Below are 27,961 nucleotides of genomic sequence, written 5' to 3'. Positions count from 1 at the left end.
GCTGCATTTTTCGGAGCCGTGGCGATCGTGGAGGGAGACCTCGTGGGACCCATGCTGGGTTTTCTCGGCTAAATTATGTTTTTGGCGATGGTAAGTGAGTGATACAATTTGTTTTCTGTCAAAAATCTAATCATCTTTCCTTGTGTATGTGTTTCAAAGTCGACTGATGCTGATCCTACAACTGAGACGCACGCGGCGCGGCGTTTTGCTCGATACCCCCGGCGTCAAGAACCTTGCTTGTTCATGAAATTCGTGAAAAAAGGAATTTTTATGACTTTCTATGACTGAAATCGTTTTCTGTACATTGACATGCTATATGTCGGGGATATCATGCTATGTAGCATATACTGCATCAAGTTCAATTGGAAGCTTTGGCATTTGGGGATCAAGAAATTGTGGAAAATGTGGTATAAAATCTTGTCATTTTGTTAGTATTTTATGTAATATGAAATATATTTTAGATCTGTGGATAGTTTATAACAGTACTGTTTTTTTTTCACAATGAAAACACAATAACAATTAAATTAAACCAGATGTCTCGGACAGCAAAGCGTTTAGTCAGTGGAAAATAATAAATGAGGCTTTACATCAATAAACTATACATAACAACCGACCTCCATGAAATACCTAGTAACTCTTCTAATCTTACAACATTAGATGTAACGTATAGATACTGTCGGGCTTAAATTTCATTTTCCACCCCATTTCAGCCTTTTAAATTCAGAAATATACGACCATATCCTTACACTGCTATGTAGGTACTGACTACTGAGGTCATTTTTACCAACAGAAAAATACAAGCTGCCAGAATTTTGTGTCCAGTCATTCCTGAATTTTGTCATGCAAGTGAAAAAGTCCACTGATTTAATTTAATATCAGCCAGTCTAACATAGTTTTCACATTAGCAGCTCAGCTAATTTTTATGTGATAAGTTGACTTTGAAGGAGACTGTGAATTAAAATACTGGCAGCTGGCTATTTTTTCTGTTGATTAAACTGGTCTCTGTACTATAGCCATAGCTGGGCATAAAGTTGTGGTTGTCTATTTTAACAGAAATTTGCTATGAAAATATTAAATGAAAATGCTCAGACATATATGCAGAGCAGAGCAGAGCAGAGCTGAGTGCAGCTCTGAAGACTGCATTGTTTCGGATCACAACTTTGTTTCTGTTAAAATTCTGGTAGCTAGGTCTCGAGTGAAGCCTAGGCCGATAACTGTTCGGAAGTGGAGTGGCGTTGATCATGCGGCACTAGCACATGATTTGTGGAACGTTACTTGGTCACCTGTGCTCAATAGTAGTAACCCGGAGAAAGCGTGGGAGATCTGGCTGGATCTTACTATGCCCATTATTGATCGGCATGCTCCGGTTGTTACCACAGTGATCAAACACAAATCGGGCTTTGGAATTTCTAATGGTACACTCGGGGGCAGATTGATGTTCTATCACTCCCTACCTATCGTGCTTCCATGGCTCAGCACTGGCTGCTGCCAGTGGCGGCACTGGCAGCACTGGCACTGGCAGGCAGTGCTGAGCAGTGCTGAGGACAGGCAACACTGGCAGCTCAGCCAGTGCTGAGCCATGGGAGCCCGATGGGTAGGGAGTGGTGGAACATCAATCTGCCCCCGAGTGTACTAAAAAGCTTATTTGTCTTGCAGCTAAGCAGCTGCGCATTTCTCGCCTTACGAAGGCTCCGTCGGATCAGCTTTTGTATAAAAGATTCCCCCGACAAGTTCGACATGCAATTTCCTTCGAAAGGCATACAAAAATTGAGTCCAGCATTACTAAGAATAGATCTAGTAGAGACACATGGAGTCTCCTTAATTCCGTACTGGGTAAGTCAAGAAGCAGCCATTGTCTTGATGAGACCACAGCTCGCTCATTTAATGAATTCTTCAGCTCAGTGGGGGTTAATATTCAAAACAGTGCTGACAACGCAGCCTGTGTAAGTGAATCTATTGCTGTTCCCACAAGAGTGTTGTCTACTAAGTTTATGCTCCAGCCGGTCACGTACTCAGATCTCCGTCACGTTGTCAAATCGTTGAAAGATAATACAGCGTCAGGTCCCGATGGCTTGCCCACACGTCTCTTCAAATCATTTATTAGGAGTCTCGCCACTCCACTTCTCCATATATTTAATTCCTCAATTGCCACTGGTGTCATTCCCTCTTGCTGGAAAACTGCAGAAATCGTGCCCATATACAAAGGCAAGGGTGACTCGGCGTTGGCGTCAAACTATAGACCCATCTCACTGCTAAGCGTTGTGTCTAAACTTCTTGAAAGACTCGTCTCGCTACAGCTCAGATCATACCTAGATGAATGTTCAGTGTTATCAGAGAGCCAATTTGGCTTCCGACGTCACCATTCGGTTGATCACGCCTTAATCACTCTTACGGAATCTATACGGTCGTCAATCGACAAAGGAGAGGTATGTCTTCTGGTTTCCCTCGACCTAAGCAAAGCGTTTGATTCTGTTGACCATACGCTGCTATTTGAGAAGTTGTGTCAATATGGCATAGAGCATCCATGGTTTGAAAATTACCTTCACGGCAGGACTCAATATGTTCGAGGCTGTTTTGAGAAACGCGATGTGCTGTCGGGGGTGCCCCAGGGAAGCGTCCTGGGGCCAACCCTTTTCAATATTTTCGTAAATGATTTACCAATTGCTGCCAGTGGTTTGTGTACCATAACGCAATATGCAGACGACACGCAAATCATGGTCTCTGGCTCACCTAAGGCAGTAGACAGCATGATAGCCCGCCTTCAAACAGTCACTCGAAGGTTGGCCGCATGGTTCCTGCATCACGGCCTTGCACTCAACGTTAGTAAGACCCAAGCTATTATTTTTGGCTCGAAAGCATCTCTGAGACGTGTCAAACTCGCAGGAATCGATATTTTCGATACTTGCATTCAAATTAAGTCCTCCATACCAAGCCTTGGAGTGATACTGGACGGCTCTCTTACTTGGGAGCAGCATATTACCACTGTGGTAGGCAAATCAATTGGCATGCTGATTAGGCTTAGCTATCTTCGTCATATCTTGCCCATTAAGATCATCGTCTTGCTCATTAACACCCTAGTCCTTCCCCACTTACGTTTTTGTATTTTGGTTTGGGGAAGTTGTAATTTAACGCAGAGGAAAAGAGTCAGCAAAATAATTAACTTCGCACGTCGCATCACTGGGAGAGAGGCCCACAGCTTAGCATGGCATGGTGATGTTTTTTTTTTTCTAAGCCGCCGCCCATGATCAGACGACCAGGAGTGTCCACCCACTGACCCACGCGACAACAGCACCTTACGTTAACACCTCCCAAGACAAAAATATGAAGAAAGTCGCGACACTCCCTGCTAAGAAAAAGGAAAGCAAACAAAACAAAGCTAAATACAATACTTAGTAAGTTAGTAAAATGTCATAAGAAGAGGCAAAGAAGTCAAGACTAAATGTAGCTTGACTGGCCGCTACACCATTCCCAAAGAAGATAGTGAGAAGGAGAGAGTGATCCAGGGGTTAGTGGTAATAAGCGCATGCAAAGCTTGCATCATAGAAGAGGGACAGAGCCTAGTCACACCCGGAGGAGTCAGATCCTCACCGAAGAGGGATACCGAGCTAAGCAAGCTTGTTGCTCGGTAAACCCAGTTCGGTGGGAAGTATAGTAGGGCTGATTTACGTATTGTTACGTATCCAGGAGAACTTAAGTGTGACTTGTAAGTACACAAAACAAGACGAGACGACCGGTATACAAATAGCAAGTAATGTAAATAGACAGAAAGCTAGGTCATTGAGCGATGGCGATGATTCAAAGACATACAGTTAGTACTGTACGTACTGTATGATGTTTAAAATGTTAGCTCTGAATATCATATTGCGGCACTAAAACTCTGAAATGTTAGCTCTGAATATCATATTGCGGCACTAAAACTCATTCGTCAATGCTTGCTTTTCCCAGAATGTACCCCACCTGCAATAGTTTCTTTTTTCAAGGTACGGCAATCGGAACGATCGACGAGGCAATGGAATAATCTTGACCTTGACATTCCGAAAACCGAATATAAAAAGACATCGTTGTCTTACCATGGCTCAAAGTTGTGGAACAGCCTTCCTTATCATGTACGGAACTGTTCTAAAACCGAATTCGTTAATTACATCCATGACAGAGCGAATCATGGTGGACTGAGTGTGTAAACATTTGATGTACCTATGAACATTGTGTATATGTGTGTTGTATGTGTATTGTGTAATGTGTATGTATGAAGATTGTACCACTACCCAACGTAATGCCCACTACTTTGTGGTTGTCGGGTATACTGAAATAATAATAATAATAATAATAATAATAATATATTTGCCATCAGGTACTTACTTAAATCTTAAAGCATTGTTTGATTTTCTTTAAAATGTTTTTCTTGTGCTAACTTTTAAGTTGTTTTCATAGTTAGTAGGTACCTACCTCACTTTTACCTCTTTTGTTTACCTCTTTTTGCTTTTACCTCAAATTTTGCATAGGGATAAATGTTTTTAGGATGTTACTTATTTAGTATATATATCATGCAGATGTTCAGTTGCCCAAAATTACTTGAAAGCTGCTATTTCATGATCCTATCTTTTATCTCCCACTTAACCCTCGCCGGCCGAGGGGGGGGGGGGGGCGGGTGCCGCCCCCCCCCCCCATAGGGTTTTTTCGCGATAGCTCCGAACACGCTGGCGATAGAGAGCTGAAACTTGGCATACCTGACCTTTGATCCAAGCCGCATCTTTTGACACCAACCTCATTTTTGGGTCAGGTCAGGTCACTGACCTATGACGTCATAAGTGAACCTCTGCACGGTCTTCAGATGTCGCAACTTCGCAACGCCCTCACTGCCAGAGGAGATGTCACAGGGAAATGAAACTTGCAGGATCTAGTATCCATTATGAGTCTCACAACTTGTATATCTCGGATTTTTCCTAAAGGTCATATGAGGTCAGGTCATTTTCGTGACCTCACCATTATAAGTCAATGGGGAAAAATGAAAACTGCTATTCTGGCGCCAGGAACGATCTCCAACTATCTCAAGCACACAGAATCGTGTTTTGATGCACTCCTTGCAAGGTTAGATGCGTCACTTTTGCAATGTTGACCTTCCGTGACGTCATTTATGACGTCATCAAGGTCATATTAGTTTTTCGTCAATAACTCCCGATCAAATTGAGCTAGCGAGTCGAGAAAGCCACCAATGGACTCAGGAAGACCTGCCGAATCGAATGATATGCGACATGACCTCTTTCGACCAGCTTCGTGACCTGGGGGTGCTGACCTGACCTTGACCTGAGGTCAACACCCCAAGTTGACCTGACCCGAACAAAAAGTATATCATTCGACGCGCCTGAGCGAGGCGAACACGATGCTGCCAAAATCGCGGCTCTGCGACCGTTTGTTGCGAAGTTATTCACCAAAAACTGAACCGTACCCTGGGGCACTTGACCTGACCTCAGAGGTCACCGGTTGACCTAGGACCTTAAAATCGGGTACCAATCTCTGCGTCTCGTAACGGCGCACACGCTCGTTTTTTCCGCGACGCGCTAGCTCCACCAGGGGCGAAACGGCGAGGGGGGTCGTACCCGCCCCCCCCCCCCCTCGGCCGGCGCGTATGTAGAAAACCAATAGGTCCGGCGAGGGTTAAGGTGATAGTCTAAATTGGCTTTGAAATTAACTAAGAGATGCAGATTAACAGCTAAATTGCTGCTGATTTCAATTGAGTAACAATTATGTAACAAAATGCCAAAGTGTAGGGTTCCCATCAAAGCCAGAAATGATCTTCCATCCCCTCAACAGGCTTCAACTGACTAGCTTCTCCCACCGATCTCAGACCATCCCTGTCAAAAGTCTCACACTTGCATGCTTGCCAGAGTGTGACTGCACCTAAGCCCGACCAGCTGTTAGTTCAATGCTCTACCAGCTGAGCTATGCTATGCATGAAGGAAGTTGCTGACAACATTGTCCTTTTTCAGATATTCTAAATCCCTCCATCTTCGGCCATGGTAATAAAACATCGGAAATCAGCCTTCCGTTCATTTCTTTCTCACCATGCAGCATACTAATGGGGGGTTGTTCTAAAACCAGTCCTTTTCTACCCCCCTATACCCCCGCGGGAATTCCGCTGTAATGCATCCAATGTGTCGCGTGCTATCAAAGTGTCACCAAATTTAAACCCAACGTCCTAACATCCTAACGTCACCAGTTAGCTGTTCGTAACCCCGTCTGATCCTGAACCCAGCCTCCCCCTCCTGAACTGGGCGTCGGCCCTGGTGACACGGCACGCGGCAAGATGGGCATTCAGGACTTGCAGCGCTACATCGAGGCGCACGTGCCGGGCGCGTGCGTACCGGTGGACCTGCTGAAGATCGCGCGCGGCGTGACGCTGCACCGTCCGCGCACACCGGGCAGCCGGCACCGGCCGCCAGCCGCCGTCGAACTCTGCCTGGTACTGGACGCAGAGGGCTGCCTGGACAGACTCTATGGAGGCTACTTTTCAGGTGAGGAGCAGTGCGTAAGCAGCGAGGCGCAGGTGGGGGTAGGTGTGGTGAATGGCGACAAAACAGGTGGTCAGATATAAAAGCGTTGATTCACCGCGTCCTAAGCATGCATGGATTGACGCGAGTAGGGTATGCATGAATCACAGGACTTTGTGCGATTTTTGATCTGAAATACGATCTAACGAACTGAAGGCAAAATGTCACCGTCAGGGGATGATGCTTGGCGGAGGCAGTAGGTCAGGACTCAGGATAATGTCGAGGAAATGAATCCTGTCAAGTGGCAGACAATGCTGCCAGTGCATTCTATCGAGGTGCTATTTTCTTGATGTAAAAAATCAGTTTAGTGGAATGTTTGAAGGGATTGATTGACGATCCGTCCCACTCACTGATTTCAATTAGCTGCGGCTGCTCCCATCAATCGCAGTACTTCACTGTCTGGGATAGTCTGTCCTAGAACCGTAGCTTTTTTGGAAGACCTGTCGCGATTATTGCCGAGTACTGAGAGTTCCAACTTCGGGCATTCCAGTTTGGATCTTCTTTACACAGTTGTTCTTGCTTAGCCCTCTCATCGGTGATTTGGAAGAACAGATGCCATAATCACCTCTGTCGGACCGTAATCCGATCCCATGACGAGCCGTCGAACGCCCGAAATTAAGGTCACCCAAATCAGCACCCAGTTGATATGCTGGGGTCAATTTGTCATACTCGGTCTCAGCTTTTTTACTGCCTAGCGAGGTCTATCAATGGCTGTAGGTAATTCTTAGCCGAATTAACGACTGAGTAATCGTATGGGTCCGTGATAGCCTGCTGTAGAGGCAATACGCCAGTGGCGCTTTCCCGGCCCGTCGCACACCGGCAGCGGGGATGTCGCTGCTCGGCCGTATTGCCGTTTATTTTGGCTGTCGGTGCTAGCCGGTTGAACCGTTATGTGCGACATTTTGCAGCCTGCATAGTGCGAGGGGGCGGGACGAAGGCACGTCGGGGCACGCCCCTTTCCGCCCCTCCCCCTCCCGCGCACACTAACACATAATTCAGCTGCGCTGCGCCGAACTGTTGTAAATCACTGACATGGTCTGTCGCCACTCGCCAGCCGTTGGGTTGTAGTCCGGCTACTCGCCGTGTCCTGCCTTCCCATATGGCGGATTTGGCCGAACAGTGCACGGCACGGGTCCGTTCTCAGGGACAGGGGGGGGGAGGGGTTCGCGTCTAGTGACGTCAATGCCGCTGCGGTCGGTGCCGATTCCGTGCACCGGTCCTCACGTCCGCCCGCTCCGCCTGTGTGTGCACTGTGCACCGTTTGCTCAGTACGGTGTACCTCCGGTGGGGCGGCGGGAGGGGTGGGCTCGGGAACTATTGTCGGCCAGTGCAGTTAGCGAGTTAGCTACAGTCAGGTCTGGACCGCAGCAGATTTGTCAGATAGGTGCAGGTGCCGGCGCTCGGCTTAGCTCCCATACATTGCGGTCCTAATACGCGGCTATCTTTTCCTTCTGGGAAATGTCTCCATTTGTGGACTGATAGAGCTTTCGCTGTGCAATGTCACAGGCGAAATCAAAGACTTTGGCGACGCTTGTGATGGGATGACAGAATGCTAAGCCAGTTACTAAGCCAGATAATGTCCAGTTACTATTGGACATGAAGGCTTTAAGGCAAAAAATGATGCATTTTATGTCTTTGAGTAATGCGGAGACAGAATTATACATACGTTATGCATCCGAATATGCAATGGCTGCTCGTTCGTTCTTTGGTCTGCTAGTGCTGTTTCGCAGGGCGATTGCCGACTGGCGTATCTCTGTCCCCTATCTCTCTCCCTCTTCCTCCATGTAGCCCGCTGACATATCCCCTCTCCCACAGACTGGGTATGCGGCGGCCAGTGGAACCGGATGGTGCAGTTCCTCTCCATCCTCGTCCAGACCGTGCAAAACAACAACATGGAGCTGGCCGTCTACTTTTCGGGCGCGCTCGAGCTGCCCCGCATGCGCGAATGGGTGGGCCGACAGTACAACCAGCGGCGAGACATCAACCAGGCGCTCAAGCACGTGGCGCTGAAGGCCACGCCGCCGCCCAAGGTGTGGTGGACGGCTCCGGCGTGTCTGCGCACCGCCCTGCGCATGGCGCTGCGCCACCTCAAGGTCCAGGTGCTCTGCTCGGTGGAGGACCATCGCCAGGAGGTGATGGCGTTCTGTCGGGAGAACAACTACCACGGCGTGATGGCGGAGGATGCGGAGTACCTGCTGCTCGGGCCGCCGCGCTACTTCTCCGCCAAACAGATGAAACTCACCTACAAGGTAGGGGTGGTGCCGGGGATGGAAAGGAAAGATTAGAGGGGTTGTGAGGGCGCGTAAATATGCAGGTGTCAGACGTCAGTGGCTAGCCGGAGTGGTGAAATGATACTGCAGGAGCTTAGGATTGTTTAGGATGTTAAAACAAAAATCATTGAGACAGTCGTGCCAGTGCCTGTCAGCGCCTTTTGAGAGAACTAAATGTGTGATCTTCAGGAGCTGCAACTGTGATTAGATATTCTCAGGAACTGAACAACGGTTGAAGAACAGGAACAGGACAACTTGCGTACTTTTACGCCGTCGCCCGTCCGCTATATTCGGTTTTAGTGTCTCTTTTTCGTCCCTGACAATTCTCGCCTTCTTTTCGGCAGGGTTCTCTGGAGACGAAGGAGTTTATCCTGAACGAGGTGGCGCGCGGCCTGGACCTGCAGCCCAACCGGTTCTGCCTGCTAGCCGCGCTGCTGGGCAACTACCAGCTGACGGAGGAGGAGCTGGCAGAGTTCCACGGACGGCTGGCCAGCCGCGCTGGACACGCCAAGGTAGGCTCACTAGACACTCTGTGGGCAGGTCAAAGTGAGGTCATTAGTCACTCAACAACCAGCTGCAAACGTATATTAATGCCTGGGTGCGTCACGGTGAGCCCGCTAGTTACTCATTGCCGGATATTGGCAATGAGCATGCCCAAGTGAGCTCACTAGTCGCTCAGCTATAAAGCCGGACACCAAGGTACGCTTACTTTCTATTTGTGCGGGAAGGCTAGCTTATACAGCGCAAAGTTTCTCTCTCACATCGCCGAAGGAAGCTTACACATGATCAATGGGACTGCCGACTGGAGGTTTGCCGCTCACGGACCTCAAACATTAGCTCGCCCACCGCAAAAGTGAGCTGGTCGGACAACTATCCGCCCCCCACTTGGCACAAATTCTGCAAATCTTTCAGGACAGTTCACACGCTTCCAGACTTAGAGCTATTTTCGGACAGAGTTATCGAATCCAGTGAACGCTACGTTATGCTGAAGCCATTTTCATGGCGACGAAGGATGATTGTTGTCACCTGACAGCATTTCATGATTGTTTTCGTTATCGTGTGTCCAGCAATGGGAACACCATGACACCTGGACCGGCTATTGGCACGACTAGAATAATTCCCTGGTCCATGGGAGCCACGTAGCTTATGCAGTATGCACCGTAGTGACGCATTGTTCAACCTCGTACCATCAACACTCACCGCAGCTGTGCTATGGCATCCACCCCCGAGCGGCATCGCCTAGCGTTTGTACAATGTACGGGCCTCCAGCAAAAGAGTGGTTGGTTAGCCCACGGAATATATAGTCTACGATACTTGTGTCGTAGACTATATATTCCTTGGTTAGCCTATGTGCTTTTGGTGCGATAACTTTGAATGACAGAGACACTCCTGTAAAATGACTCAATAGAAATGAGAAGAGGGTTCGTGCACACACTTCGGCAATGGTTTTCAACAGCCATTAGACGTATTCATCAATGCAGATCGATTATTGTGATGATGGCAACCAACCGGCAACCACTTAATACCTGGAGGGCCGTACGGCCACCCCTCCCTACTTCCCCTAATTCCGTTATCGCTGGCCGTTCCATACCCTCCGTTGTGGGCAGGTTCTGTCTAGTGTCTACCATGGCGTGCGACCAGGTGTGTTGTGTGGTGTGCCGTGCGGTTGCGCGGTGGACGGGACGAGTGGGTCGGAATCGATTGTGGGCGGGCATCGCTGGCCGACGGTGGTTGGTCGGCCGACGGCGGCTGCGGTATCGCGCCGCCGTCCGTTGGTCAGGTGCCGGGGGTCAGCTTCGTGCTGCTACATGAATCGTTGGCAAATGGGACGTCTTACACCGCCTCTCTTACCCCGCCCCGCTACCTCACACACAGACGCATGAAATGTCCGAGCTGGGCCGCGGAATTTTGAGAGCCTATTGGAATTCGCAATAGGGTAACCTACCTACATTCACCATTTTAGTTACGTGTAACTGTAAGACAGGTGTAAATAATGGAGAAATGAAGCTAACTATCATTAGTTCCTTGTGTTATTGTCACATGTGCAACTAAAATCTGAATGATATAGTTTTCGCGGAAATTACATCTAACAATCTAGATATTGCTGTAAACTGATTCAAGAGGAATCTAGTGATCGGCGCAAATAAGCATCTCTATTGGCTTTTGACTGAGAGCTGACACTGTTTTTTAACCGTGCGCGTCTTATTTGTACGCACTAGTGTAAGCTTCTGACCTGTAACGTAACGTTGTCGGCGTTACTGTAACGTAACGCTGTCTGTGCAACGGTGTCTGACATGTACTCTACGCTACCGCACGTTTCTAGCCAGTGCCCAGCGTTACTGCACGCCAGTACCTTAACTTTTGTCATATCTCTTCCACAGGCCACTCCCGAGGAGGTGACTGGCCTGGTGGTCGAGTTTGTGCGCACGCTGGCCTCGGCGGACGACCTGGACGAGGTGGGCACGCTGGTGTTCCAGTCTGCCACCGACCCGCGCGTGGCCAAACTGCGTGCCAGCGTCCGCTACTACACGGACGCCAGTCGCGACGATCTCAAGTACAAACCGGCCGGCGGCGGTGAGTGACGACGGATGGACAGGAGACGGATGGAGAGTGGAGGACGGAAGACGAGAGGTTGGTGGATGTCTGGGTGTTTGTCGATGCTCTGAGATTAAAGGGGTCGGAGATGAGACTGCTGGCTACATGCCTTTTTTTGCTGAATAATAAAATGACTGCAATAGCATTAGCGTTCAAGGAATCGGCAGTATACAGTGTTCAATTTACAAAGATCAATATCTCTTGAGCGTGCATTTATTTAAGCCCCACCACAAACTGAAAGGTAAATGAAGACAGTATGAGTAAGGCATAGCACGGGATGCATAGCGCGGGATGCACATGCACATGCCAAACACATGCGGAAACCAGAGACACATGCGCATGCTCAAGACCGTGCACATTTACGTATACATATACAGCACATCAGGAATGTAAACAATTAAACTAACAATCATCCCCTTATCTTTTTTGTTCAATACGCGAGTCACAACAAAACAGGTCTTCAACGACACCTCCTTCAACAACGATACCGTAGTCATCCTCATAGTGACACCTAACCCGATTCACAGAATACCCGTCTTCAGCACGTCTAACAGAGCATTGGAAGATGCCGTCCTCTTGGTCAGACTGTCTGCCAGCTGCTGAGAACTGTCGACCCAGCAGACCCTGGTCACCTCGCCAACTTCCAACATCTGCCTAATCCTGGCTATGTCAATCCGAAGTCTCTTGTCCTGCACCGCCTTGGTCGAGTACAGTGCCCTGTACAGCCCTCTGCTGTCTATATAGCACATCACACTCATGTCTCCTGACCCGTCATACAGTGCCTCAGAAATCAGCGCAGCCAAAAGGACAGCTGCATCAGCACCATCTTGAAGTGCCATGCACTCTGCAGCCAACGTACTTCTCACAATGCGCTTGATCTTTGCTGAAGACCAGGCAAGTGGCGCGCATCTTCCCCTTTTGTCTCTAAGGAACACAACGTATCCTCCCTGCGAGGACCCATCTGGAAGATTGCCGTAACTCGCATCGCTGTACACTACCACCGAGCTCTGTGACAAGTCCAGATGAGGATATTTCAGACTAACCCGCGCCGACTGAGCCTTTCGAACTACCTTAGCAGCCCTTTGTAGATCAGCTACCTTTGGATCCCTAATGGAACAAGAGAGATCACAAACATCAAATGAAAGATCTGGTCTTGTCTGCGTGGCCAGCCAATTGATTTGTCCTGTCACGCCACGGAGGCGGGTAAGCTCTGCAGGAGAGAGCTCACTGTCTTTCTGCATTCGCCTCTCTGGTGAGAGATTTGGCTCTTGCAGCTCCTCAGCCTGCGGCATCTGGTGAACCTTGATCACCTTATCAGACTGCTGGTGAATGTGCAGCCCAAGGTACTTGAAGATTTCAGATTCCTCAGAACCCAGGAGGAAGACCTGCCGCAGCTTCTCGATCACCTCCTTCTCGAACCTTGAGGAACCACACCACAGGAAATCGTCCACATGACAGGTGATGATGCCCTCAAGGCCGTCCTCAGCTCTCCAGTAGAAAAGCGCCGCATCAAGTTTGCTGGCCACCATTCCCAGTGCGAGGAGCTCCCGTCTGACACGCAGGTACCAGTACCTGCTGGCATCATTCAGGCCATACACGCACGTCTTCATTTTCCACACATGTGACCCTGCGTTAGCCTCAGAAGGCGGGCGCAAGAACACCTCGCGTTCGAGAGGAGAACCCTGAAGGAACGCTGCCTTCACGTCGATACTATGACAGCTCCAACTCTGTGAGGCTGCAATGGCGAGCACCACCCTTAGTGACTCCTTCCCGCACGTTGGCGAGTCAGTCTGGACTCCAGATGTGTCCTCCTCAAAACCTCTGGCAACAAGTCGAGCCTTGATGCGTGAGCTACCATCAGGATTACCTTTTTCAGTTATCACCCAGCGGCAGCTGATACAGTGTTGTCCTTCATCGGGAACAGCGGAATACACCTCATTCTTTTCCCAGTTTTCTAACTCACACAATTTAGCCGCCATGATGTCATCCGAGGTGCACACCAGTACGTCTTGATTCAAAGGCTTCCAGTCATCAACATCCCGCCAGTCTACACATTTGCCAACTTCATCACCATCGTCAAGAACATTCAAAAAGGATTTGTACTTCCCTTTGGCTTTCCCAGCACGACTCAGGACTGTGGCACTCTTCCAATCAGAGGAATCACGAAGAACATAGGTAATGCGCGACTTAGCGCGAGGTATCGAGGGTTTGTCACGAACGACGACGCCACCACCGACCACGACACTGGAATCTCCGGTGGCATGAGCTGGCGAACTGGGTTCCGGACCAGAGCCACCATCACTGTCCATGGCATTGGACTCTCTGGTAGCCTGAGCTAGCGATCCGGGTTCCGAACCAGAGCCGCCTTCGACATCTTGCAGACCGCCAGTGGGTGATACCGTCACCAACTGGCGTTGTCTTGCGTCCCCAGACACCGTACACGAAGTAGACCTGGAGTTCTGCTCATCATCATCGGAGTCTTCAGCAGACTCCGGGATCGGAGCGCTACTGATCTTCTCCAACTTCTGGGTCCCTGGAGCCGGATCCGAAGTTGACATCCGGCCTCGCTTTGTCAGTTCCCGCGGCTCACTTGTGTCGCGCACGACAGCGCTTGTGTGACACCTGTAGTACACGCCGCCATGTTTCACCAGGATCTGCTTGTTTTCCTGTCCAATGACGACACCTGGACCTCGCCACTTGTCATCTTGGTGACGTCGGTACAGAACGACATCACCCGAGCAAAACCTCTCACCACTGGGACGGACCTGGTGAAGAAGTGCTCTCTGCAACTTCTCGCTCGACTCGTTCTGAATGAACGTCTGCCTGGCAGAATGCATGGCGTTCAGGTGTGTCCTCACCAAATCACTTCCGGAAGGAGGTCCCAGAGCCGGAGGTTTGTCATGGAGACACGCCGGGTTGTTCGGATTTCGCCCAAACACAAGCTGATTAGGACTGAATCCCAGGTGAGTCTCAAGAGAGTTCTTGGCTGACACAGCCCAAGCCAGAGCAACCTCGAGAGAGCATGGAGTGTCATCCATCACCTTCTTCACTGTGCTGGCGATGATACCGTTGTACTTCTCATTGATCCCATTCGACCAAGGGGATTCTGCAGCAGTAGTCCGCACGCGTATGTTGAACGCCTCGGCCATCTCTCGGAACTCTTCATTGTTGAACTCACCTCCATTATCAGACAAGAACTGACCGGGTGCCCCGAACCTAGCTATCCACTCAGTCATGATTGCACGCAGGATCGTTTGCTTGTCTTTGTTTTTCACTACCACGCACGCACTGTACCTCGTGGCCAGATCTATCATGTGGCAAAACCATACTCCAGGTCCCCACTGCTTTAGATCCAGCGCAACGACATCATTGAAGTCGCGAGCCATCCCAAAACCAACCACTGGTCGGGGCAGACATCTCCTATACCTCTTACATACATCACAGGTTTCCTCCACTGAGACAAGCATGCGAAAGAAATCCTTGTCCTGGACGCCAGCATCAAGACACAGGGACTGCAGTTTCACACTCCTAGGATGACCGAACTGACGATGCAACTTCCTAGCTATTTGCATGCGCTCCTTCTCGTTGGCACCCTCAAACTTTGAACAAAAAAGTACCTGCTCTATGTCCTGCCTGGCACTCACACTACCGACATGAAACTTCGCCACAGGTACTATGTAGTGGCCATTTGAGGTCACAGATAGCTTGACCTCAGTGTCAAACAGTACCGCCGTGTCTCGGGAAAAATCTAGCAGCGCATCACACTTCTTCAGCGACTCCTTGCTGAGGAGTAAAGGTATCTCATAGGGAACCACATCAGCAGCCACGCGCACCGTCTTACCGGCTACCAGTGCTGGAAACGTTACTTTCTTTAGAGAAGTAACCTTCTCACCATCCCCAAATCTAAACGTTGTGCTGCTGGGCTCCTCTACCACTCGCTCCGCGTCATCTGAAGACATGGCATCCAAGTGACATTTGTACCACACCTCACCACACACGGTCTTACTACATCCACTATCGATGATACCATAGCCTAGTGTTTCGCCCAGCAGTCCCTCCGTCTTTGAACGTTCAGTTGGTCCACTTTCACATGTATCCCTCGCAAACAACGTCACGAATACCTCCTCGTCCTGTGTGGGGTCATGGCTATCATCGTCACAAGCAGACGCCTCGAACACCTCACCGCGATCGGGGCAATCTCTGGCCCAGTGAAACCAAGAGTTGCACACTGCACAAGTGGTCACATTACCCCTTAAATCCCGTGGATTCTGCCTAGATCTAGCCCTTGTGCGCTGGTTGGCGGATTGTCCAGCAGATCCAGGATCTCTCGAGCCGCCACGTGAAGTCCAGGTAGTCCCACTGCCACGCAGAGGCGGTCGTGAGGCGAAGCGCGGTCCACCACTTCGTCCTCTTCGGTTGAAACCTCGTCCGACACTCTGTGCTCTGCCTCGCTGTACGAAGAGGGTGTCGGCCGCCTGGCCGAGCCCTGGTTCTGCGACTGTATCCACGGGCTCGACTTTTACTGCCACTCTCGCTGACGGCACACCCTGAGAACTACTGTCTGTGAAGATCTTCTTCAGCTGGGTTTGCATGTTTGCATATGTGAGCGACGGCAGAGTTGCCCTTGCTAGCTGTTGATGTGCATCTGAAAGGTTAGCACTGCGAATGAGTCTGTACGCTAGAACACCATCAGGCAACTCCAGCTTGTAGTGCTTTGCCTTCTGATACAGTCTTTCAAATGTGTTGATGTACTCAAACACAGACATGCCAGATGGTCGCTCATATCTCTCGAACGCATCATATGCCTCAAAGGCTGCATTGTTCTCATCTTTCAAGAACAACTCGTCCAACTTCTCTATGAGAGCATCAAGTCCAGTATCACTGTTCAGAATCTCTATTGACACCTCACGGGCTGCATCTCTGGCAGATCCACTTAAGGACAGGAACAGTGCTGGTCCCAACTTGGACTTCTCCAAGCTAGTGAAAGCTTTCCACACTTTGATCTCATGCTTCCACTCTGAATATGGCAAATCTTGACGCATAGGTGGTGGGGCTTTGAAATCTCTAGATGCCATCTTGTAACCACGCTCTGCTACCAATGTTCAATTTACAAAGATCAATATCTCTTGAGCGTGCATTTATTTAAGCCCCACCACAAACTGAAAGGTAAATGAAGACAGTATGAGTAAGGCATAGCACGGGATGCATAGCGCGGGATGCACATGCACATGCCAAACACATGCGGAAACCAGAGACACATGCGCATGCTCAAGACCGTGCACATTTACGTATACATATACAGCACATCAGGAATGTAAACAATTAAACTAACATACAGTTCTCGTGAAACTGCCTGATTTGCCGAATAAACGCAAGATGTTACACTCGGTTTGATGATATGATTCGTAGATGTCGCTTTTATCGATGATGTTTGCATTTCATACCCCTGAATGACAGGGACAAGGGATGTAAAAGACGGATTGGGGATCAGTCCTGTAAAGAGAGGATCGAAGTCCAACTTTTGGCACCGTGTGAGACCGCAACTGTACCCAGAAGCAGTGCAGTAATCGTGGCTGCATGGATAGCTACTAGCAATGGGGCGGACGTTTGGAAGCAGGAGTTTTTTTTTTTAAGAGTAGTAGAACTGGGTGGCTTGCATGTAGTGTCGTCTAGTGCTTATTGATCGCTCAAACCCGACGTTCCCCTTCGCTCCCCAGCAGCGGCGCGGGCGGCCACCAAGCCGGCGGACGCGGACCCGGCGGCCACCGAGACGCGTCGTCTGTACGATCGGGCGGCCGGCGGCTCGCAGGACGGACGGACGACCGTCAACGGCGTCCTGGCCCAGCAGATGAGCAGACTCAGCACGGACGGTAGGTGATGGGGTGGGGGCGTCAGACCCCAGGAGCTCCAGCCGCCAAATAGAGGATCGGACGGCCGTTCTTCTAAGGGACGTTTGCTTACTCTGTAACCACACGCTTATCTTTTTTCTTCACTCGCATTCTATGGCATACGACCTCCTTAGCGTGAGCCTTTGCCTCGAATCCATGCATTGAAAACGCGGGATTCGGGATCAAGTTGTTCAGTGGATTCGGGTGCCGTAGCATTATCAGCTATGGTTGCCTGCAGCTATATGGCCTGCACTCTGCATATATTCGATCTTCTGCCGTTTGATCACCGTGCTTTGTTGGTTTATATATTTACCTGCTTATTTTGTGACACTGTTTGTTTTTCTTCTTACTACAACTTGGAAAACGCATTCTTGTTCGCATGTATCGCTATGGGCTGTATACTGCACAGAACCATCTACGCCTGGAGTATGAATGACAAGTGTTATCTTCCGCCGACAGATGGTGCTGCTCCGGGCTCCTTCATGGGCGGCTCGGCGTCCAACGGGCACGTGGACGGGGTGAGTGGTGATAACAAGGGGCGGCTCTGTTCCACCACACGTCCAATAGTGGACGGGACAGGGGTCAATTATAGTGGATGGGGTCAGAGTCCATTTAGCGGACGGGGGGAGAGAGTTCATAGTGGACGAGAGCGAGAGTCCATGGAGTGTGTGTGTGTGGGGGGGGGGAGGGCGGGAGTCCATAGCTGAGGACGGGAGGAGTCTATAGCGTACGGGTAGGAGTCCATTGCGGAGAGGGCCGGGAGTTCATTGCGGATAGGATCGGGAGTTCATAAAGGACAGGGACGAGGTTGGTGGTGGTAGGAAGACGCCTATCGTAGCACTCAATCAGCGTCACGAGGGGAATTCCAGCGGGTGGCGCTGTGCCACATTCTGGTCTGAGCCCGACCTTCTCATTCGTATTTTAAAAAGCACCAACGATTGCAAATGGTTTTATGTACGCAACAAGGACGATGTTTAAGATGTGAGCGGCAGAAGAGAAAGTATGTAGTTAAATAGTAATGGGATGCCCGTTGTATAATCATGACACAGCACCATTACTTTTAAATGAAGAGAAGTGTTCTACGGGAATTACATTGCCTTACGCTATGGCATGTGTGCCCCCAGCCGGAGGACGGTCCCCAGGTGAACCTGGAGCCGCCGCCACTGCCCTCCGTCACACCAGAGGTGCTGCGGACGGCGGCTGAGCGCCATCAGAAGGGTCTGATGGCGCCCTGGGTGTACCAGGTGCTCTCACAGGTGAGTCAAAGACTGAACGGTGTACTGACAGTTCTAGGTTTGCCTTCAATCGTTCTTGTCTTTGTACTCCTCAGTCGTAATAGGCACCTTTTGCAGTTAGATGCTTGTCAGTTGTCATTAGAAGGGTCTCATGTTCTCTTGGTATGGATGGCACTATACTATATTCTTCATATTAATCCTAGAGAGTAATTTGCATCGTTGTTTGTTGGGGATGAAGGGAGCGACGGCAGGCTGGGTCACCATGTAGAAGTTGTTTGCAAGCTGCTGTGTTCTTAATCAGTCGCCATGACCAACGGCCGTAAATGTGGTGGCGCCCGCGCCAATCATCGCCACTTTGTGATCTCACATGCCACATCGTAAAACCCCGTTCGTCTTCTGCCGCAGGGTGAGCTGCAGCTGCCGGTGTGTGTGGAGGATGAGCTGGGCCGCGAGCTACCCAACTCGGCTCTCTTCTACCGGCCGGTCCGCGAGCGGGTGTACGCGGTGCTGTTCAACCTGTACCACCACAGCTTCCTGCACAACCGCGACAAGGACAAGCCGGCGGAGGAGCAGCACCAGATCCCCACCGTGCAGGTAAAACAGCCACCACTTCTCAGCTGGTGTGCATGCAATTACTGCACTTACCTACTGCACTTCTGCAGGTAAAACAAAGTCCCCTAGAGAGGGCGTAAACTGTGTAAAACGTCCATCACTTACTGCGCCATATAATTGGTGTGCGTGGTGAAGAATTGGAGCCTTAGAAAGCCAGTAGACAGAAAGTGATGTGAAAACTAAGGATTGCGGTCCTTTTGGTTATTGTCTCGTCTTTGACGTGTTGTCTGTAAATTGAATTTGAGCTTACTTAGTTGTCCCACGTTCCATTTATCCTTGATACTCGGTCTTTTGGCGTTTTCTAGCCAAGCTGCTCACAGTTTTTGAGTTTCATTGCGCTTACTTCTGCGAAGTTTTTTTTTGTCATTTTGGGTATTTTATCTTCGTCCATGCATTTTTAGCGCATTCGCCTTTGTCGTGAGGATCAGTGTGCTCTGTGCGCCCTATGCGATGTGTGTTGTGTGAAATGTGTGTGTAATATGTGTCCTGAAGTGTGTAATTCGCATTCACCGTCAACTGGTGTGTTCATCATACGTCATGTGCATTTTGCACGTACCGTGTGCAATGTTTATCACATGATTTGTGTTCAAGTATCGTGTAGGTACAAAGCTTATGCTAAGATATGTATAAGTACCGTGTGCAATGTGTATTATGTGTCATGCACGCTTCAAAGTACGATTAAATAGCCCTCGGCTTTGACGCCCCCAACGGGACACGATGGGATGATGCTTTTGTACGGTGACCGTGCTTTTATAGACCGCACTGATCAATAGTGTTTATAATTCACTTAGAGTGATCACTGCAGTGCATAATAACCGTTATATAAATAACCGTTATATAACTATTCTAGACTTGTCGTGGCTACTTTTCACGTGACGTGCCGTCTCATGTGTCTCGCTGGGTTGCTCGCGCCGATAGCAGCTGTATCGTTTCATGTGCACGTTGACAGCGATAGCAGCCCGGCACTCTGCCGCTCAGGTGTGGGCCGTCAGCCGTCGGTATCGCAGCGCCAACTGCCGAGTCATGCCGTCTGAGCTGCTCCGCGAACCTGACAACGAATGAATGGGGCCCGCCCGGGGGCGACTCTGCGTGGTGCGTAGTGCGTACCTCTCGACCTTGCGTGTGACGCTCTCCCTCCCCCACGTGGCGTGGGACTGCGTGCTATCCTCCATGTGGCGATGTGCCCTCCCCCCCCCCCCCGCTCTCGTGTCCGACTGCCGCCGTGGGTGGTCCCTGCGGTGACCTGACCTGACCGTACTCTGCTCCCACCAGGTCCGTGAATGGGCGTACAGCCGCGCCAACCCGTACACCCGGCCCGACCTGGTCACCGCGCAGCCGCTCAACTGGGGCGTGCCGACCGTGCAGCGGCTCTGGTTCGGGTGAGTTGACGACTACCTACTCAGAACTCAGACAAGGGGTTAAGACTGTGGACTAGACTACGGACTACGGACCTGACATGAGACCATCACGGGTCACGGAGCGTGGGCTAGCAACGGACTACAGAGAACAGATCATGGGCATTCAGCACGTCATATCACGGGACACAGGAGTGAAGGAGGGAGAATTGGTACGGCCGACCAGCCGGAAACTCTAGAATGAGACGCATGTTCACAGTCGTGCCTCCAGTACTACGCATATCGACAACGCACAACTGCTACGCAGCACACATCACGGAAAACGTCTACGACGTTGAACTATGGAACACGCCGCTCATCTTCCTTCCAGCAATGCCACACCACTCGAGTACTGTTATGCATACATAAATGACAGCTCAACCTTGTAAGGTCACGCGGTCTGTTCCGTCGGGCACGGGTCCACTGCGTAGCATCCGACGTGCCTTGTCGTCTTGTGACCGGCGTACACGCGTGGGTGACAGCATGTTTGGCGTGTCATCACGCGCCGTCTGCGTCGTGGGAGGGACCGCTGGGATCTCCAGTCGGCCTCGTGTACGAAGCCCCGGCTGAGGCAGTATGGAGGTGTGCCGCGTCCGGTGTCTGTCCCACTACTCGTACCGCTGGCAGACTAAGCACGGGTCGTCAGGTTGTCAAGGCACCGGTATATACCGGAATATACTGGTTATTGTGGCGCTGGCCCAGATCATGGCACCCATAGAGACAGTGTTTGTCATTTGACATGGGCCGTCCTGGAGGCTGGCTCACGGGAGGTCGCCATTCTAGGCCTTTAGTTACATCATTTCGGACGTTGACCGCGATTATAAATTATAATCGTTCTAAATATTTGTTTTCGTCCGGTCTTCGCAATGCCATCAACGATAAGTGCTAGCAATATCTGTGCTGTTGCGGACTGTAGCGTCCCTAATCTCTGATGCTCAAAACAGCTATCTGCCTATTATATAAGTAGAATGTTTCCTTCTCCATGATTCACGTGAACGGCCCTCTTTGACTTTATGAATGACTCATTTAAGGACGTCTCATTCAATTTGCGGACATCTGACTCTAAATGCTGCATGATGAATTTCTCTGGCTCAGCTCTCATGTTTCATTCACATTGAAGACCTCTGCCCATAAATTGTCTAGATGGTACTTAGGAAATGTATTGTGCATCTCCATTGCGTCATTTCTACTTCAAATATGAGATCATATTTTCATTGACAGTATCCTGCTGTAAAGCAGTAAATCAAGCTGGCGACTCGAGTGGGCGTATTAGCACTGGCCGCTTCCACAAACCCAATCTCATGGCAGGCCTCTTTGCAGACGCTGAGTGGGCGGGCGGCGCTATCATTGAAGCGTTTCCGGCCGCTTGTCCCGCGCCTCTCGATACGCCCTATCACGTGGGAGGCCCCGGCGGGTGCCGACACTGTCGTAGTTTTCCATGACGTGACCACTTGACTGACCTCGGGCTCCGTTTACAATACAGTGGGCGCCTGATGAGCGGTATCACGCCGACTGTTTGCTCTCTATCCCGGCCTCTTCAGGTCGGCGCCACGCTAGACGTCGGCCGCCGCCGCTGTTTAGGTCCCAGCCGCCGTGACGGCGCATATTTCGTTGGGGTGGGGTGGAACCGACGCCCGCCCGCGTGGAGACGGGGAGTGGGCGGACCCCCGGCGACATCTGTCCGTTTCAGGCCTGTGTTAGCAGCTGTGTGTCAGCTCGGAGCGGTTCTAGTACTCAGGGCTGGTTTGAAAGGCGTGTCGCCACAGCTGCTGATACTCAGCCCAGCCCGGAGGTCGGCGATGGCGCCGATTGAATCTGAATCCGGCGAACTTGGTGTAAACCTCAGCTGTGTTTCAACTAATCGTGGGCCAGCTGTGTACTTGGTATTGCCAGGGCAATTTATTAGTCTATTTTGTGGGCGGTTTCTTTTCCCATTCTCTTGCTGGCTGTTAGATCACTGTTAGCTAACGGACTCTGGTCGTCAAATAACTTAATTGTTGCGAGGTCCATAATCAAAAACATTTAAAACACATCATAGGTACTACGGGGACTAGTGAGAAGGCTTAGTTTCCTAGCGTCAATAAATTGAATTATTTTCGGATCCGTAGTCCGTATCACAAAATTTCGACGCAGATCTCCCTTGCGGCGCAAAATCACGGGTCACGGGATGCTCATTGCTTATTGTTCGGTGCACTTGTCCCTGTATGACCCACCCTGCACACCGGACGGACGACCGTGCGTCCGGCCGGCCTGCCGCCCCCTCACTCTTGTCGGTCCGTCTGCTGCGTTTGAATGGAGCGACCTTTGACCCTGGCCCTCTCCCCTCCTCTACCCCGCCCCCTCTGTCCGCACGTGACCGGGGGACACCGACTGATGTCTTCTGCGCCACAGTGTAACGGCTGTAGCTGTCTGTTGACTCGGCTCGAGTAGGAGATTTGGGCATGATTGTGTTTTGTTGAGTGTGTGTTGAGTTGAGATGATGTCAGCTAGTATTGAGTGTTTGTCATCAAATATCGACGTTTGTAAAAACGTGAGCTCCTCTCGAGTTCGTTTGGATAGCTTAGGTCACTTTTTATCAAACGGCACCGAAAGCTGTTTAAAATTAGAAAGGAAATGATGCAATAAACGTTGCTTCTTGGAACTGCCAGCTTGCCCTATCTGCTTATTGATGAATACATAGCTTGCGGGGAACAATCTCGCTCCTTATCTACATTTTACGATCTCACGAGAAATGATATTTATGATGAGGTCATAGAGCACGCACGATCTCATATTTGAATGGGGACATTCCCATACGTTCCTTACCACATTATGTGAATCATGACATGCGCGCAACTCTACCCCAGCACCCCATGATCAGTACCTTAGCTGACCTGTACCTTGACTGCTGTAACGTGTGCCCTTCTTACAGCACGACAGATGACGACAAGAAGCGTCGAATGCGTGCGCTGCTGAGCTGCGTGAATGCCGACTCCCCGTACATCCGGAACCCGCTCTATGTGCCGCAGCACCTGCTCGTACTGGCCTGCGTGCTCAGGTGAGAATGATCGGGGTTATCTGCTGTAGTCGGGACAGTTGGACAGACACGGGCGGTATCTCAGCCGCCAGGGATGGTATGCGGGGTGGGAGCTGCCTTACCAAATATAACCTAAACATCTTTGACCATTTTTCACTAAACCATGCTACCTTCATACTGGATTTCATAATACGCCTGTGGATTGACGGAACTGTCGGTGGGACTGGGGCAGGGTTAGAGCTGGTGCAGTTGGTAGTCAACTCCCCGTCACTCCTCAACCCAGCCAGTCACTCAACAATCAGTCTGTGTTCACGGAGCTTTGTTTACATTAGGTCTGTGTTTATCTTTATCGTCCGGGTCTTACCGCGTCCCCTATCACCCCGTTAGTGTCTTACAATGATGCATCGGTTCACCACTTACATATGACTCACTGGGGGTCTTTGTTGAGAGAGCCTTAAAAACAACTTGATATGAAGAGCTTTTCAAGAGTTATAAGATGTTAACTGCTAGGCTAGGCTATGATACACCCTGTACTGCGCACTGTGGCGCCCCGGTAATGTACTCTAGACCCGTTATCAGCCGTTGTTTCGATGGTAGGTCCCCATGGCGACTGATCTGACCTGCCCCGTCGACTGCCCCCAGGTACATGATGTCGCAGACTGGCCCCAACGGTCAGGCGTTCCTCTGTAAGCCAGAGCTGGACGCGTTCATCGCCCAGGCGCTCAGCCCCAAGCTGACCGACTCACAGTACCTGCAGGATCTGCAGGTAAAGCAGCGATACTGGAGGGAAATGACACACCCCGCCAGAGCAGTGCGAGACTTCTGGGTCCGGTGTGTTGTTCGAAGACGCGGTTGGTTTCGTTCGGATTACCTGTTCAGACTGCGCCGTCGACAGTACACTGGCTCAATGGTCATTATATGAACCATGTGGGGCCGGTACAACGCATTTTAGTTTAGGTGAGCCCTGAGACAATAGACTTCTGTATGCTGATGTCTATGGATCAGATTAGGCTAGGTCAGACCAAATTATTGCGCGCTGTCTGTACCCGTTCCTGACTGCTTTCCGTGCAGCGTCTCTGACCGTCCATTTTCTGATTTCCACCCGGCAGCTTCCGTCTCTGTCGGCTCGCGCCGTCCAGCTGGCCAGCCTGTTCATGCAGGGCGTCGAGACGGTGCTGTTCGCCAACGACGCGTGCGGCGCGCCCATCCCGTGGCTCATGTGCTGCCCGTGGCTCTTCTTCGACGGAAAGCTGTTCCACAGGTGAGTGTGACGGCTAACGTTGATTTGTCGTAGAGTGTAAAAATGTCTTCCAGATTGGTGGGAAAAGTGGTTTTCCACCGCAGACGTGTATGTTGCTGTGCTCCGGTCTCGTTGCATTTCTTTCTTTTTCGTTCTCGTTGCGGTCTCTTCGGCTGGACACTGACCGCGCCGTCTCCCGTCCGCAGCTTCCTTCTGAAGGCCACTCAGTGTCGCAACGTGCTGGAGCTGTGCGACAACCAGCTGGACATGGTGGGCCAGCTGGACCTGGTGCGCCAGGCGGTGCTGGACGGCCTGCACGTGCAGTACGCTCGGCCGCAGCTGTCGGGCCACCCGGCCGGCCACCCGCCGCTGGTGCCCGGGCCGCGGCGGCTACTGGCACGCGGCGGACGTCTCCAGATCGGTGGCGTGGTGGTCGGCTCGTGGGCCGGCAACAGCAGCCTGGGCGGCCGCGGCCGCGCGCCGGCCGGCGGTGCTCCGCGCCGCGGACCCGGCGGCGGCGTGGGCCAGCAGTCCGCCAGGGACGGCTGGCCCGCCGCCGGCCGCGCCGCTAAAACGGTGAGCTGAAAGAGTCGAAATGGAGTGAGTCTTGTGCGACTGTGCGTCTCTGTCTCGCCTCTGCCATGCTCTCGCTAACTGAACCCTGAACAGCAATAGCTCCTTGCTGACTGTAACATTAACATTTAATAGTGATGCCTCCGGTCACCACATAATCGTATCTTTGCCGCTATATTCGACATGCTGGAGGTAGTAATGACAGCGCATCTGTGTGTCTCCTGTCGTCGCCAGGTGAAGAAGAAGGCTGTGTCTCCGGCCAAAAAGGAGGGATCGGCCGGAAGAGGCCTGGATGCCGGACCCGACGCGTGAGTTCCGAATGTTTCTTATCTACCCGACAAACCCAATTTTAGAAAAGCGGGTGGACAGAGACCATATTGTGTTTAGTTTGTATGAATAGCGATATTTTTCCTTGCTGTAGCTAATTTTAGGTACAGAGCACCTAAATAATAAAATCTATAACGGTATACACAGGAAGATGATTACATAATATCTATCGACGTTAAAGATTATATCGACGTTGTGTTATCTATGACAAGAAAAGTGTATGTTTGTTAGTGTTTCTCCATGTGGACATCTGGTCAGCGGATGGGTCCGCCTGCAGCTGAGCCTCCGGAGCAGCGGGCGGCCGCACGGGCTATCCGCTTGGGACTCCGAATGCAGATAGTGTGTCGTGTCTGGCGATGTGCGCGGTGTTCTGGCGTCCGTCTGCGCGTCGGAGACCTGCGAAGTCATCGTTCCGGCGCAGACATCTGCCGGTCGTCGGTCACCGCCTACTCATATCACGTGTCTGTGTCAGAGTCATGTGACGGTGCCGATTTCGTGCGTCTGGTGTTGCGTGTTCCGCGTCGTGTGACGTGTGTCCGGTGTCGTTGGTGTTTGTGTCGTCTGTGTGTCTCCGTGTGGTCGTGTCACTGACGCCCGCCCCGTCGTTTCCAGCTCTGCGGCTGGCAGCGGCGCCGGCGACCCGGGCAGTGCCGGCGGCGGCGCCGCGGCGCCCGCCCAGTTCGAGGATGCGCTGCTGCTAGTGGCTCAGTAGACGGCCCTGGCCGGCCGCCGCGCCGCGCCGCCGCACCGACGGCCCTCCACTGTGATGCTTCGAGTCAGGGGCGGCGGCGGCGGCGGCCGGTCGCCGGCCACCGCCGCCGCCGCCCCGCCCCGCGCCGCAGCCGCCGTCAGGCGCGCGCGCCGCAGAGTCTATTTTTGTATTGTTGTTACTGACTACTGTTGAGGGAGGCCACAGCGCGTGAGCGCACAGTGCAGGAGGCACACGATCGCCGGCCCGGCGGCGGCCAAGCTAGCTACAGCATCACACCAACTCAAACAGACAAACTGACCAGCATGTTTTCACATCAGACGGCACCGGCCGCGGCCGCTCATTCAGCGTGCGCGCGCGAGTACCGGTCGCTTATCTTGCGAACCTCTCTGGCGGGGCCCACCGCACGTTCTGGCGTTCGTACACGGTTTCTGGTAGGTTAAGAGCGCGGTTTTGACGTCAGCCCCGCGCTGGGGCGGTGACAGTCGGTATTTGGACTGGATATGACAAGTTTGGTAACTGAGCGCGGCGCTGTCGACTCTCACACACGTATTTAACCGATCGTCTGAGCGTCCGCGAGAACAGACACATAGGTCTACTCGTTTTGTCGTGTCGGCTGCCCGTTACCTGTAAATAGGCGACATAGTATTCGGTGTTTGAATTTCTTCTTGATCGGACGGCCGTGGGAAAGCCACGCTGCGAGCCGACATAGTTTGCCTGTGTGGATTCGTAACTTTATGAATTATTTGTACTAACGTAAGACGGCTGGCAGCCGCGCGGCCCCCTTCGGGACCGGCCCTCGGCTGTCTCGGCCAAACCAGCTGGAAGACCCCGTTGTCAGAGACCGAAGAGAGTACGTCTCACCAAATGAAAACAGCACCGGGTGTGTGCATCAAAAAAAGTTTGAATAGTGCTTGAGGTTTTGCTTATCACAGCGCGTATGCAAAAAGGTCCGTTCACATAGTAATATGGCGCCGACCGGTGTTCTACAATTTCGGCTGGGGCGGCTTGACGCGCCCAGCTTTCTGCAGAAACAGCCGCGAAGGCAGCGAGCGAGCTGTGGCTGAGAGAAAGGGTGAGAAACGACAGCGGGATACACACCGTATTCTCTGAGGAAGGTCCTTTTTCCGTGCTTATCGATATCGGTGTGAATATTATAAGTAAATGGTGATGTTTATCTTTAACTTGATACAGCTAGCCGAAAGTGGCTGTTCAATTGCATTGGTGGGCCCCGAAGTCTAGCGTTTTCTCAGCATATATAGCCTCGTAATTCCCGAAGACTTCGTAGTCGATGTTAAGAAAATTATTTAGCTTGTAACTGCGACCTGTCTTAACCGGCGCCGCGCCCGTCTCGGCGCGGCGCGGCGCCGCGTGCGCTGGCCGTTTTGTGTTTACTCGTAGTTTCGTGTATGTCACGTGGCGCTAGCTGCTTGGCGGCGGGTGACGGCGGTGTGCCAGTGCCCGCGCCCGCCGCTCGCCGGGGCAGGGGCCCGGCCACCGCCGCCCCGGGACGGACCGTGCCGTGTGCCGACAAAATATATCACTGAAATCCGA

The 27,961-nt window shown here is 51.4% G+C and overlaps 1 protein-coding gene across 2 annotated transcripts; it reads left to right on the top strand.

Moving 5' to 3' along the window:
* On the top strand, positions 1-27,961 carry LOC122390178 (constitutive coactivator of PPAR-gamma-like protein 1). 2 transcript variants are annotated; one of them, XM_043382875.1, is made up of 16 exons: positions 1-90; positions 5,988-6,512; positions 8,364-8,797; positions 9,163-9,330; positions 11,200-11,392; positions 17,134-17,283; positions 17,761-17,819; positions 18,426-18,557; positions 18,942-19,130; positions 20,421-20,527; positions 23,454-23,579; positions 24,201-24,324; positions 24,668-24,819; positions 25,005-25,374; positions 25,606-25,679; positions 26,311-27,961. In XM_043382875.1, exons 2-16 carry the CDS (start codon positions 6,305-6,307, stop codon positions 26,408-26,410), a joined length of 2,586 nt encoding a protein of 861 aa, XP_043238810.1. In that variant the 5' UTR covers positions 1-90; positions 5,988-6,304; the 3' UTR covers positions 26,411-27,961. The 2 variants fall into 2 exon arrangements, with proteins under 2 accessions (XP_043238810.1, XP_043238809.1); XM_043382874.1 differs by having other exon boundaries at positions 17,131-17,283.

The sequence above is a fragment of the Amphibalanus amphitrite genome, unplaced genomic scaffold (assembly GCF_019059575.1).
Source record: "Amphibalanus amphitrite isolate SeventyFive unplaced genomic scaffold, NRLGWU_Aamphi_draft 000385F_arrow, whole genome shotgun sequence".
NCBI classification, from domain to species: Eukaryota; Metazoa; Arthropoda; class Thecostraca; order Balanomorpha; family Balanidae; genus Amphibalanus; species Amphibalanus amphitrite.
Note: the sequence above shows the minus strand (reverse complement) of the source record. Positions and strands in the feature narration are given on the sequence as shown.

Bases quoted from the DNA above. Each gene is read 5' to 3' on its own strand.
- LOC122390178 (XM_043382874.1), top strand. From the start codon at position 6,305: ATGGGCATTCAGGACTTGCAGCGCTACATCGAGGCGCACGTGCCGGGC. The intron at 19,131-20,420 runs GTAAAACAGCCA...TGCTCCCACCAG, and splicing joins ACCAGATCCCCACCGTGCAG to GTCCGTGAATGGGCGTACAG. The intron at 24,325-24,667 runs GTAAAGCAGCGA...TCCACCCGGCAG, and splicing joins AGTACCTGCAGGATCTGCAG to CTTCCGTCTCTGTCGGCTCG.